The 14070-nt window shown below is 39.9% G+C and overlaps 1 protein-coding gene across 3 annotated transcripts in view; it reads left to right on the top strand.

Annotated features, from left to right (window-relative positions):
- svild (supervillin d) overlaps positions 1-14070 on the top strand; it is a 115340-nt gene that overhangs the window by 63222 nt on the left and 38048 nt on the right. For all 3 annotated transcript variants that reach the window (XM_061909574.1, XM_061909572.1, XM_061909575.1), the window contains 2 exons: positions 5436-5515; positions 11719-11794. In XM_061909574.1, coding sequence (XP_061765558.1) covers positions 5436-5515; positions 11719-11794 — 156 coding nt within the window. The remainder of the gene's footprint in view (positions 1-5435; positions 5516-11718; positions 11795-14070) is intronic.

Genomic DNA, 14070 nt, shown 5'->3' with positions numbered 1-14070 from the left:
AATCTTCAAAGCCATGGCAAAAATAATAAACTGTTTCTTCCAAGTAATATTATCACCGGAGAACTAAAGGTTATGGATTGTCTTAGCACCTATGTGTCAAAGTCAAGTTAAAGTTAAAGTACCAATGATTGTCACACACATACTAGATGTGGCGAAATTATTCTCTGCATTTGACCCATCAACCTTGATCACCCCCTGGGAGGTGTGGGGAGCAGTGGGCAGCAGCGGTGCCGCGCTCTGGAATCATTTTTGGTGATTTAACCCCCAATTCCAACCCTTAATGCTGAGTGCCAAGCAGGGAGGTAATGGGTCCCATTTTTATAGTCTTTGGTATGACTCACGACCTACCAATTTCAGGGCGGACACTTCAACCACTAAGCCAATGAGTCTGCAACAATACTCCACCAGTGTTGGCGCTAGGGATTTTCAAAATGGGGTTCCAGGGACCCCATCAAGTCATAAAACTGGGATCCCGCAGTACATTTATGGGGTCCCACTTTTTTGTAACCGTTCTGAAAACAAATTATAAATATATGCATTATCCTTTTATATCTCTTATTCTATATTGTATTTTGGGACAAGGTTGTCATAAACGTTACTTAATTCATTAAAGAAAATAATACAAAAGAAAACCAATTTTAATGCATATGTAAATGTATTCAGGTATAAACATTAATTCACTTTCTTCTTTCCTTCATGGATCTAAACTTTACCACAGCTGGTATTTTTTTCTATTTTTTTATTGTAATCTTTTCACAATGTGTTTGTTCCATTTTTGGCCACAGTAAGACAAAGAAAACAATCTGAAGTTGTCTTTATTTTTTTGTTTTAATGCCATGATTTTATTAGTCCGGCCTGTGGGTGCACAGATTTTCCTCCATGCGGCCGCTGAGCTAAAACGACTTTGACACCCCTGGCTTAGCACAATGCATTTTTTTTTATTGTGCTTGCTTAATTCTATAAAACCTTTTCAGTTCTATATGGCTTTAAAGGGCAGGTGATTTTGCAATGCATTTTTGGTGCCGAGTAGTCATTTTTGCTGGCTTACATGGCTGTACTGTACACACGGTAATGTAAGAGAGTAGGGTTGCACAATTAATCAAATCTTTAACCGTGATCACGATTATGTCCGCTACGATTTAATGAGGGTGATCGTCGACGATATTAACATTTTTATAAATTGACTGTGCTGCATATCAATTCAAATACTTTAGCAACCAACAGTCAGCCAGCCACCAGGGGGCAACCAATAGACAGTGGACTTACAGAATGTGAGAGCAAGTCAGAGTGAGTGACAACAGAGGTTGAAGATGGATCAACCAGTAGCTCCCGAAAATATTAGGAAAAATAAATGCATTACTACATTGGTGGCCTCCCCAACTAGTAGGTACCAACAGGCACGTATGGTGGGCCTGTTTTGCGTGAAGAAGCACAGTAAAATGTAAATTATTGAATGAAAAGGGGCTGCATAAGAAATATTGCCCCAAAGGTATTTGTGGGCACGTCGTGCTCTGTCACGGATAAGAATATGACAGATTTCCCCATTAGGCTTCTGGTGTGTCCGAGGCACACGTCATTAGCACTTGTTTTGCAAAGCAGAAGGTTTTACGTAGGTTCAAATCCCTGTCGCCGTTGAAATTGTAGAGGTTTTTAAATGTATGTTTTATCGATGTTAAAATTGTTTAATACACTAAAGTGGGGCATATTAATAAAAAAAATACTCTTAGAAAATCAAGCTGATTGACAAAGACTGTTAGATAATATAACACGTGATAGTTCTACCTCAATGAAACCTTATTCTGTAAATGCATTATGTTGCTCAAGGTAATATTTTTTATATGTTGCTGGGATAGCCATGATTTCAGCCTTTCAAAGCTCCTCTTGGACCACCAATTTGTGACCTCGGTATTCGTCAGATCCTAGTTACGGCCCTACACACACACACATACGCACGCTGAGCAGGATGACACAAAAGCTAACCGCTAAAGCTTCAATGTAAAGTTGGGGTGATCGATTCAGATGTCGATACTATAGATACCAAATATAGTATCAGTATCGATATTTTTCTTTTTCTTGTTCTTATTTTTTGTTTTGTTTTTATTATTGTATAAAAAGTCAGGGAGTATAGTATGTATGTGGCTACAGGAAGGCTTTTAGAGCAAAACTCGAGTGATTTAGATAATAAAATAATTGTGTTTAGTTATTGTGCACTTGTCACTTTATTTTGGTAAAAAAAAAAAAACATTGTATAAAGCAGTGGTTTTCCACCTTTTTTCAGTGATGTACCCCCGTTAAAATGTTTTTAATTCAAGTACCCCCTAATCAGAGCAAAGCATTTTTGGTTGAAAAAAGAGATAAAGAAGTAAAATACAGCACTATGTCATCAGTTTCTGATTTATTACATTGTATAACAGTGCAAAATATTTCTCATTTGTAGTGGTCTTTCTTGAACTATTTGGAAAAGACTTGTTTAAAAAATAAACAAGTGATTCAGTTATAAATAAAGATTTCTACACAGAAGTAATCATCAACTTAAAGTGCCCTCTTTGGGGATTGTAATAGAGATCCATCTGGATTCATCTTTAACATCAATATTTATGTAACATGTCCACAAAAAAATCTAGCTGTCAACACTGAATATTGCATAATTGCCTTTCCTTTCACAGTTTATGAACTTACATTCATATTTTGCAGAAGTATTATTCAATAAATATATTTATAAAGGATTTTTGAATTGTTGCTATTTTTAGAATATTTGTAAAAAGTCTCACATACCCCTTGGCATACCTTCAAGTACCCCCAGGGGTACGCGTACCCCCATTTGAGAACCACTGGTATAAAGCATTCAATACCAAAAATGTAATACTTCCCCTTATTTACAACAATACTAATGAAGTGAATTGAAGTGAATAGCGCTTTTTCTCTAGTGACTCAAAGCGCTTTACATAGTGAAACCCAATATCTAAGTTACATTTAAACCAGTGTGGGTGACACTGGGAGCAGGTGGGTAAAGTGTCTTGCCCAAGGACACAACGTCATTGACTAGGATGGCGGAAGCGGGAATCGAACCTGCAACCCTCAAGTTGCTGGCACGGCCACTCTACCAACCGAGCTAAACCGTCAATTCCGAATGTATAATTACAAGCTTTTTACATGTTTTATTGTGTTTACTTAAGTTATCTGCTGTATAACATTTTCAGTTCTATAATCTATTGTGAAAGTATTGCATGGGTACGCAAAATCCAATCAGATCTGAGGACAAAAAAATCAGATCGGAGGCGGAAAATGTTGATCGAATTATCCCTAAATATTTTTTCTCTTTTTTTTTTATTCATATTATATTTGTATAAGATAACATCTTATTGTTTCACATTCTCTAATATTTGCTCTACTTAGTCTAAATATCACCATTCTATAATACCAGTAACTACTTTTAGGATAGGAACAATGTAGAATTACATAAATTGTACTCCTTTTCAGACCTTTTTAAATCGTTCAAGTGTAAAAATGTGATATCTGATACGAATATAATCGTGATCACGACCAAATCTATGGACAAAAAATAGGCACATTATCCGTCTTGTTGTACACTGCAAGCTGGTAAGTGTCTGAAAGACTAGTGCAGGATAGTTGGAGACCCTTTTTAAGATCAAAATAACAATTTCCAGGATAAAGTTCTCACATTGCACATGAAATGTTCCATCCCAATAACATCTGGACATCCACACCCTCTCAAGAGTGGACTGTTTACAACAGGGGTGTCAAACTCAAATACAGAGTGGGCCAAAATGTGAAACTGAACAAAGCCGCGGGCCAAGGTTGAAAAATGTAACCTTTTAATAGGGACCCAAACACGTTTTGCATTGAATATTGAACAAGCGAGACTTATATAACCTTATGGTGACATGCAAAATCGAGTTTCAAATAATACTAATAATTTAAAAATAGCAATGGCATATCAAATCAAATTTACGGTAAATAAATATTGGATGCCTCCTTTCTATTTGCAGCCTTTTCAGGTAAATATCAAAATAAACTTTTCCCACAGGCTAATAATACATTTGGATATTGTAGCGTCCAGGAAGAGGTAGTGCTGCAAGGGGTTCTGTGTATTTGTTCTGTTGTGTTTACATTGTGTAACAGTGCAAATGTTCTCCCGAAATTTGCTTGTCATTCTCATTTAGTGTTGGTTCACAGTGTGGCGCATATTTGTAACAGTCTTATATTTGTTTATACGGCCACCCTCAGTGTGACCTGTAGGGCTGTTGACCAAGCTTGCATTGCATTAGCTTGTGTGTGTCTGTCTGTGTGTGTGTGTGTGCGTGTGTGTGCGTGTGCGTGTGTGTGTGTGTGAAAGCCACATATATCATGTGACTAGGCCGGCATGCTGTTTTTATGTGGGAAAAGCGGACGTGACGAAAGGTTTTAGAGCAGTGGTCCCCAACCTTTTTGTATTCACGGACCGGTCAACGCTTAATAATTGGGGTGGAGGGGTCGTGTCCTTTTTTTTTTTTCTTTGTCATGAAAAAGGGCCATTTTTGTCATGAAAAAGGGAGGTTTTTGTGGTTAGTGCACTAATTGTAAGTGTATATTGTGTTTTTTATATTGATTTAATCAAATAAAAAAATATATATATATATATTTTTTTTTTTCAAGAAAAATTAATTAAAAATTCTTCTGCGGCCCGGTACCAATCGGGCCACGGCCCGTTGGTTGGGGAACACTGTTTTAGAGGACACTTGAGGCAGTGCCCTTAAGGCACGCCCCTAATATTGTTGTCCAGGTGGAAATCGGGAGAAATTTGGGAGAATGGTAGCGTCGTGGTGATTTTCGGGAGGGGCACTGAATTTTGGGAGTCTCCTTGGAAAATCGGGTGGGGGGTTTAGCAAGTATGAGTATTAGCGGTGAATGCGGTGTTACAGCGACACTGCCGCTGTATAATACCGGCGGCCCAGCTCTAATGTTAATTTGATGTTGCCTCAAGGGCCAAATGAAAATACACAGCGGGCCAAATTTGGCCCGCGGGCCAGAGTTTGACACCCATGGTTTACAAGGTCCAATTCATCTCTGCTATTCACACTTCACGTTAGTGAGCATCCTGTGGGAGCCATACCTTACATTGGAAATGAAAATAAATACAAAACGGACTGTACCGTGTGCATTGAAAGACATTTTCATGTGGAAAAAGTAGCACTTATCTCGCCTTGTATTAGTTTTACAATATGCACTCAGGGTGGCACCTTTAGGAGTCATAAATCATAATCTCACTTTGACCAGACACTTATTTGAACTCTGATCAACTGCAGTGAAGGGGCGGGGCCTTGTTCTTACCGTCCTTTAAGATTTGCCTTATTAAGCTGGTGTCAAAACACTTATGTTTGTGCTTATGTTTTAAAAGAACAGCAGTAACAGGACACTTTTCTCTCATAATGAAGGATCAGGAGGATGGCAGCAGTGCTAACATTAGAGAACACCCTCCGCCAATCAGTAGTGATGAAGAGGAAACTCCTGCAGGGTAAGTTTCATCTTGAAAAATAAACACAGTATTTGCATTTTTAAAGTTTACATTTAAGACTCCCGTCATTATCTCCTACCACAGTGTTTTTTCACAAAGCATGATATGATATTGTAGTATGTGATAAAGTACACATTTTCAATTTGAATATGTAGAGCATCTCACTAAAGTGAGTCCACCCTTCACAGTTTAGCAACCAATTATTTATCTTACTACTATTTGTCAATGGAGAATACTACAAAGGAGTTTAGAGTAGTCTATGTACAGCTTTTACAGCAGTATTATCCACTGAAAATGACTCAAACAGATGCGCACAGTTACAGGATCATTTTGTCTTGCCTGCGGTCAAGCATGAGTGCGGCTGTCACTGAGAAACTGTGGTTCATTGAGGGGAAACATGGATTCCAAAATATACAGTGTGTCTGAATACATTTTTGCCTCATTCCTGTGAGAATCCTGCATGTGACTGCAACTTAAAAAGTGAGGTTGGTAATAGAGTATCATCGCTTTCTCTTTTGGGCTTACCAGATGTTTACATCGAGGAAACGCCATTATTCACTCACCGAATAAAATGAGGGATGAGGCAAAAACTAATCCACACCCACTGTAATGTGTGGAGACTGCACTTTAGTTAATGCACTCGCGGCTTTAGGCAGGCTTTTCTTCTGATAACAAACTTGGACCATTAAGTCGTTAAGTAAAATAATAAACACAGTTCCTTTGTGATACGAAAGTCTATTTTTTAATTTCTTCTCAAACAAAGCATAAATTATTTTAATGCAAACTTACACTGTGGCCAAAAACAGTACGTCTCTGATGCGCCACACCTGAGTGCAATCAGTTCGCACCTAAATGTCATTAGGTTCTTCTCCGAAGCACCTCTCAGGCAGCTAGGGAAAGTGGCTTTATCACTTAAAATATGATGCAAATAGTTGGTGAAATGTGAAAGGTGTGCTCACTTACTTTTGTGAGATGATATAAATAATTGTGTACAAATGCAATTTTCTAGAGGCCCAGAAAGTGCTTAAAAAGTGCTTGACTGTTTGTAAAGTGTTATTCCTTATAGGTTTTGTTTTACTTTACATCTCTACATTGTGTCTATTGCCAGGGACTCATTTTGAAACTAACTGGCACACACCCCCTGCAGGGTAAACAGATAAGAGAGGTCATTCCAGGCCATCAAAAGTAGTCTAGTGGAGATAACCGCCAAGCTTGGACCTCCGCCAGGCCTGATGGCACAACAATCATTGCGTATCATCACATTTAAATCTGCCTTACATTTTCATTAATTAATTTTTTGTGGTCTGTGAGGCAAGAAAACTCTGTTTTAGTAGGTTCATTGAAAGAGAAATCAATGAATCGATAAAACAAAAGGTCTGAGCTGGTTCAGTCTTCTTCCTTCTGCCATTAAAATCAGCCTGGTAGTTTTTACATATCCACCAAAGGGTGGACACTGAATAATGAAGGGATACTTTTTCAAACAAGCCAGCAATCAATCAATGTACATATGCTAAAAAGTTAAATATACAGTGGTACCTCAACTTTGTGTGTTTTGAGATAAAAGCTGTCTCTCGGCTAATTGTTTTGTTTAAAGTTGCAAGCAAATTTCTTTAGATTAGATTAGATGGCGTAGCAAATGTCACAGTGAACCCAATAAGATCTGACTAAAACATCTGGTTTTACTCACTAGCATTAGCTTATAGCAGTGGTGTCCAAACTTTTTGACAAGGGGGCCGCATTGGTCTTTTGGCCGCAGAGGCCAAAAGCAGACTGCATGCATAGTAACTATATATATATATATATATATATATATATATATATATGCCCCTAAAGCTGACCAACACACCGGATTGTAGTCAGCTGGAGGCTTGTCTTAATGAAATTAAACAATGGATGTCCGCTAACTTTTTGCAACTCAATTCCTAAAAAACGGAAATGCTGATTATCGGTCCTGCTAGACACCGACCTCTATTTAATAATACAACTTTAACATTTGACAACTAAACAATTAAACAAGGCAACTCGGTAAAGAATTTGGGTATTATCTTTGACCCAACTCTCTCGTTTGAGTCACACATTAAAAGCGTTACTAAAACGGCCTTCTTTCATCTCCGTAATATCGCTAAAATTCGCTCCATTTTGTCCTCTAAAGACGCCGATATCATTATCCATCCGTTTGTTACGTCTCGTCTCGATTACTGTAACATATTATTTTCGGGTCTCCCCATGTCTAGCATTAAACGATTGCAGTTGGTACAAAATGCGGCTGCTAGACTTTTGACTAGAACAAGAAAGTTTGATCACATTACGCCTGTACTGGCTCACCTGCACTGGCTTCCTGTGCACTTAAGATGTGACTTTAAGGTTTTACTACTTACATATAAAATACTACAAGGTCTAGCTCCATCCTATCTTGCTGATTGTATTGTACCATATGTCCCGGCAAGAAATCTGCGTTCAAAGGACTCTGGCTTATTAGTGATTCCTAAAGCGCAAAAAAAGTCTGTGGGCTATAGAGCGTTTTCCGTTCGGGCTCCAGTACTCTGGAATGCCCTCCCGGTAACAGTTCGAGATGCTACCTCAGTAGAAGCATTTAAGTCTTACCTTAAAACTCATTTGTATACTCTAGCCTTTAAATAGACCTCCTTTTTAGACCAGTTGATCTGCCGCTTCTTTTCTTTTTCTCCTCTGTCCCCCCCTCCCTTGCGGAGGGGGTCCGGTCCGATGGCCATGGATGAAGTACTGGCTGTCCAAAGTCGGGACCCAGGAATGACCGCTCCTCGGGACCCAGGTTGGACATCTCGCCTGTGTATCGGTTGGGGACATCTCTACGCTGCTGATCCGACTCCGCTTGGGATGGTTTCTTGTGGACGGGACTCTCGCTGCTGTCTTGGATCCGCTTTGAACTGAACTCTTGCGGCTGTGTTGAATCCACTATGGATTGAACTTTCACAGTATCATGTTAGACCCGCTCGACATCCATTGCTTTCGGTCCCCTGGGGGGACCGAAAGCTCTCCAAGGTTCTCTTAGTCATCATTGTCACCGACGTCCCACTGGGTGTGAGTTTTCCTTGCCCTTATGTGGGTTTTTCCGAGGATGTCGTAGTCGTAGTTGTCTGTGCAGTCATTTGAGACATTTGTGATTTAGGGCTATATAAATAAACATTGATTGATGAGAGATATGTATGTATATATATATATATATATATATATATATATATATATATATATATATATATATATATATATATACACATACAGTACAGGTCATTCAATGCGCTTTCTTTATTTTCATGACTATTTACATTTTCACTAAGGGCATCAACCCTGAATGAACACAAGTGGAGTTATGTACTTAACAAAAAAGGTGAAAACGTGTTTTATATTCTGTTTTGTTTTTTTCCCCAAGTAGCCCCCCTTTGCTGTGATTACTGCTTTCCACACTTGGCATTGGCCAGTTTTAATGCCTTCATTGACAATGTACAAGGAAATCCATCCTTCCATTTTCTACCGCTTATTCCCTTTTGGGGTCGCTGGGGGCGCCGGCGCCTATCTCAGCTACAATCGGGCGGAAGGCGGGGTACACCCTGGACAAGTCGCCACCTCATCGCAGGGCCAACACAGATAGACAGACAACATTCACACTCACATTCACACACTAGGGCCAATTTAGTGTTGCCAATCAACCTATCCCCAGGTGCATGTCTTTGGAAGTGGGAGGAAGCCGGAGTACCCGGAGGGAACCCACGCATTCACGGGGAGAACATGCAAACTCCACACAGAAAGATCCCGAGCCTGGATTTGAACCCAGGACTGCAGGACCTCCGTATTGTGAGGCAGACGCACTAACCCCTCTCCCACCGTGAAGCCCTGTACAAGGAAAGTAGTCTTGAAAATAAAGAAAACGCATTGAAATGAGAAGGTGTGTCCAAACTTATGTACATATCTCTGTGTGCGTGAGTGAAAGTTCAACTCCAACCTTGTTTGATTCCGTGAAAAACTCTTTAAAGCTTGGTAATCAATCAGAAATATCAAGCAGCTTAAAAGTCACACATGGATAAGTGTGGAGAGAGTGTTTTGGATTTTTCCCATCATGCCATGCAATGGATTTAGATGGGTGTAAATGCGATTTTTTTATTGTGTTGGTGAAAGTTTTTTTTAATATCCACATAGTTCAGTGAGCAGGTTGTGTTATTTGTGACCTTGTGTGTTGATTTTTTTGTGCTGGTTGAATTTGTTTTCCTGCATCATAAGTAGGGAAGGTTGTTTGTATTGGGTCATGTAAGTAAATGCTGTGCTTGTAATGGCAAGAAAGTACACATCATGGTCACTGACTTGATTTCTCACATTGTATACAAGATGGTGACAATTTGCCACCTGTCAGACCCTTGGGTGTTTAGATTTCATACTGCGTGGCTCAGTTGATAGTGGCCGTGCCAGCAACCTGAGGGTTCCTGGTTCGATCCCCGTCCTTGAGCAAGACCCTTCACCTTTGCTCCTGGTGAGTCGCGGTTAGGGCCTTGCATGGCATTACGTGCCATCAGTGTGGGAATGTGTGAATGTGTAAATAGTGTCAAAGCGCTTCAAGTACCTTGAAGGTAGAAAAGTCCTATACAAGTATAATCTATTTACAATTCACTTGAAAACACCACGCACGGCCAGGTTGCTTTTTGAAATTGAACTGGTTGCCTCACGGACCAAATTGAAGATCCTCGTCGGTCGCATTTGCCCCGCAGGCCGGAGTCTGGACACACCTGACTTATAGCTAGAGAGCGCAATAACTTTGTTTTTCAACCATAGTAAGAAAGAAAGTGTGAGGTGTGAATGACAGTGCTAAGATGAAAGGGATGATATTCATTGAATAAAAAAAAAGACAAACCGTGTCGCCAATTTAGCAAAGGAATTGGAGCCAAGAATCTAATATCTAAACGTCAGACATTTATCCATGAAAATACGGGTAAGCTGCTGGTGTGTTTGATGGAGTAGAAGTTCACTCTCTAAGATAAATGCTCTATATTATTATTTCAATACTTCAAAACAATAATGTAGTTGTTTGCGCTACATGTTATTGTATTTTTTTTACACAATACATCCTATCTAAATGTAGTTTTTTCTTTTCAAAGGCATGTTACATGTTAAACGTGTGCTGTTTGGGGGGACCAATCACCAATTGAATTAGTTTCAATACATTTCAGTGATAGATATTGAGCTCAGAAGTTGAGGTACTACTGTAATTTAAAAGAAAGAAACACCCTGCTGGGTTTTAGGTGACTAAGCTTGTAATCTTTATAGTTATTAGTATGAACATTTAAACTTTTTTTATCATTACAATATTTATTTTATGCAATATTTTTTTTAGTTTTCTCATTTATTTTTATTTGCATTGATACTGCCAAACATTTAGCATTTTTAATCAAATTGATCACATAACTTGGACAAACTCCTCGAAATTTGTTTCCTGAGACATTTCAGGGATTTGGGGTCATTCAGCAGGTGGGTTAAGTGTGTAAATATTTTTATTTCTGAACAATAATGATGATAAAATAAATGTGCATTAACAGCCCTAATTTCATTGAAACTTGACTGCTAAATGCTATCACCCGAAAAAGTTTTTCAACTTGTTTAAGTCGGCGTCCTACGTTAATCAATTCATCTACCCTGTATATAAAAAAAAACAAGCTGCTGGCTGTACTTTGAACACCCCCGCACACCTACTTTATACACTCTTGCAAGGTCTCAATCTAGTGTGGTCGCCATGGCAATCCCCAACAAATTGAAGGCTCTGTAACCTTTACCTTGTGTGTGTTTCTAGGCAAATAAAGCAAGTAATTCAATCTTTCTGTCCATTTTGAACAGGAAAATTGCTCGGAAAGTCCTTGACTCCATACAATATTTGCCTTTTATCAGTCGAATAACTCCAGAAGACTGCATACCAGCTTTTAATTCTCATTAAGGCTTTCTTACAGTCATACTGGTCCAATGCTGACAGTGATGAGTGCTCATTACTGGTCATGGACTGCATTGAGTGATTCATTAGTGTCGCAAGCTAGAAAGAGCCTCAACATTTATATAAGCCTGCAGGAAGCCTTAATAACAGATAACAGATGCAGCCATAGAAGAAGCAGGCTAAAGTTTTCCCCTCTTGGGGATTTTTCCCATGTTGTCATCAAATGTATTTCATATGTATGCTATTTCTGCAACAGCAAAGACATGGAAGACACTACAGATGAGCCTTCAGTGAAGGAGCAACAGCAACGTGAAGCTCGGGAAGAAATAAAGGTTAGTTTTCCAAAGATCTCATAAAGTTTGCATGTGTCGGCGATAACGGTCACATGGTTTCGATCAACAGGACCTCAACCCGTTCCGTCTTTAATTGGCTGACTTGATTGATGCATACAGTATAATTTATTGCGCTATGTCTTTTCGAAGAGGCGAACATTCTTCAAATCAAGCATCATCGCATACTTATATCGTAACCTCACATTTTGAATGTCCTGTGACTTTTTAATGATATTCAATAATAATGTGTCCCAACTCGCTATAGCAATGCTATTCAACTAAGCAGCCTGAGGGCCAAATCCAGTTCAAGAACCACCCTAAACTAGCCACCCAGTTCCGTTTTAAAACGTTGGAGGGGTTTTAACATTTTGGCAGGATATTAAACACTAGAGCGCTGTTGTTATGTAGAGAAACTTGGACGAGTGTAAACACAGAAGCATACCCTTGCATTGACATTTTAACCACCTAAAGGCCAGCTTTAGGCTTCAGCTCCTAGTCGTTTGATCACACGCTGTGCGTACTCCGTGGGGGAGGAACCCTAAAATTTAAATAAATGACAGAGCACTTCATATCAAATGTTATCACAAACTTATTCCCAGCAGATGTGCTTGGTTTGATTCACAGTTGGACTTGCTGCTGAAATATGTGAAATTTTATGTTTTAATTATTATTAAGGTCCAAAATATGCACCTAGATAAATCCAGGATTGAGTCAAATATTGTAAAATTTTGATTAGGGCCCCAATTTGGCCAGCGTTTTCTGCAGAGCATTTTGCATAACAGGGCTATGATTTTTTCTGAAATGTGTAACTGAAAAAAGTAATAGACGAAAAAAAAAATGCTGTTTCTGAAAAAAGGATTAATAGTTTAAGTCTTTCATTTTTGGGAAATGTGGCCCCTAAAACAAGTTATTTGAATAGGTCTTCCCCAGAGGCTGTTTCTATATCAAGTCTCTCATTTCCCTCGCATTCACTACACATCTTGAAATAAAGCTCTTCCAACAGTCTATCAGTCACCTACAGAAATGGAGCTCTAAGATTGATCATTTTGTATTTCTTCAGCCAATCGACAGACCTAACATACAGTAATGTTACTGTAAAAATGTGAGAGTAATGTTAGCATGTAGCACATATTCCTTTGCTAGTGTTGCTAACGTTTGTGTCCTTCTCATCCACTCCTTGTATATAATATATGGCATCTAATACAGTGGACAAGTCCAGTTTGGTAGTGTATGTGGAAAAAGTGGAGGAGTTCAAGTACCTCGGAGTCTTGTTCACGAGGGAGGGAAGATTGGATTGTGAGATCAACAGGCGGATCGGTGTGGCGTCTTCAGTAATGCGGACGCTTAATCGATCCCTTGTGGTGAAAAAGGAGGCAAAGCTCTCAATTTACCGGTCGATCTACGTTCCCATCCTTACCCATAGCCATAAAGGACAAGTTCACAAGTACAAGCGGCCGAAATGAGTTTCCTTCGCCGGATGGCGGGGCTCTCCCTTAGAGATGGGGTGAGAAGCTCTGCCATCCGGGAGGAACTCAAGGTAAAGCCGCTGCTCCTCCGCATAGAGAGGAGCCAGATGAGGTGGTTTGGCTGTCTAATCAGGATGTCACCAGAACGCCTCGTAGGGAGGTGTTGAGGGCACGTCCGACCACAGCGAAGACCCAGGACACGTTGGGAAGACTACGTCTCCCGGCTTGCCTGGGAACGCCTCAGGATCCCTCAGAAGAAGCTGGATAAAGTGGATATGGAGAGGAAAGTCTGGGTCTAAGTCTTTGCTTAGGCTGCTGCCCCCTTGACCCGATCTCGAATGAGCGGAAGAAGGTGGATGGATGTGGAAAAAGTATCCAACCGTTTTTCTACCGCTTGTCCCTTACATGGTCGTGGGGGGTGCTTGAGCCTGTCCCAGCTGCATTTCTGCGGAAGGCGGGGTACACCCTGGACAAGTTGCCACCTCATCGCAGCACCAACCAAGATAGACAGACAACATTCACACACTAGGGCCAATTTAGTTTTGCCAGTGGCGCTTCCTGGAGTGACAGGTGTGCACAAAGACAACTAATTAGCAACACAAAACGGCGTGTTCCCAGAAGATCTTTCTGAAAGTAAATGATAAATGATAAATGGGTCGTACTTGTATAGCGCTTTTTTACCTTCAAAGTACTCAAAGCGCTTTGACACTTCTTCCACATTTACCCATTCACACACACTGATGGAGGGAGCTGCCATGCAAGGCGCTAACCAGCACCCATCAGGAACAAGGTTGAAGGGTCTTGCTCAGG

The sequence above is a fragment of the Nerophis ophidion genome, linkage group LG08 (assembly GCF_033978795.1).
Source record: "Nerophis ophidion isolate RoL-2023_Sa linkage group LG08, RoL_Noph_v1.0, whole genome shotgun sequence".
Taxonomy (NCBI): domain Eukaryota; kingdom Metazoa; phylum Chordata; class Actinopteri; order Syngnathiformes; family Syngnathidae; genus Nerophis; species Nerophis ophidion.
Note: the sequence above shows the minus strand (reverse complement) of the source record. Positions and strands in the feature narration are given on the sequence as shown.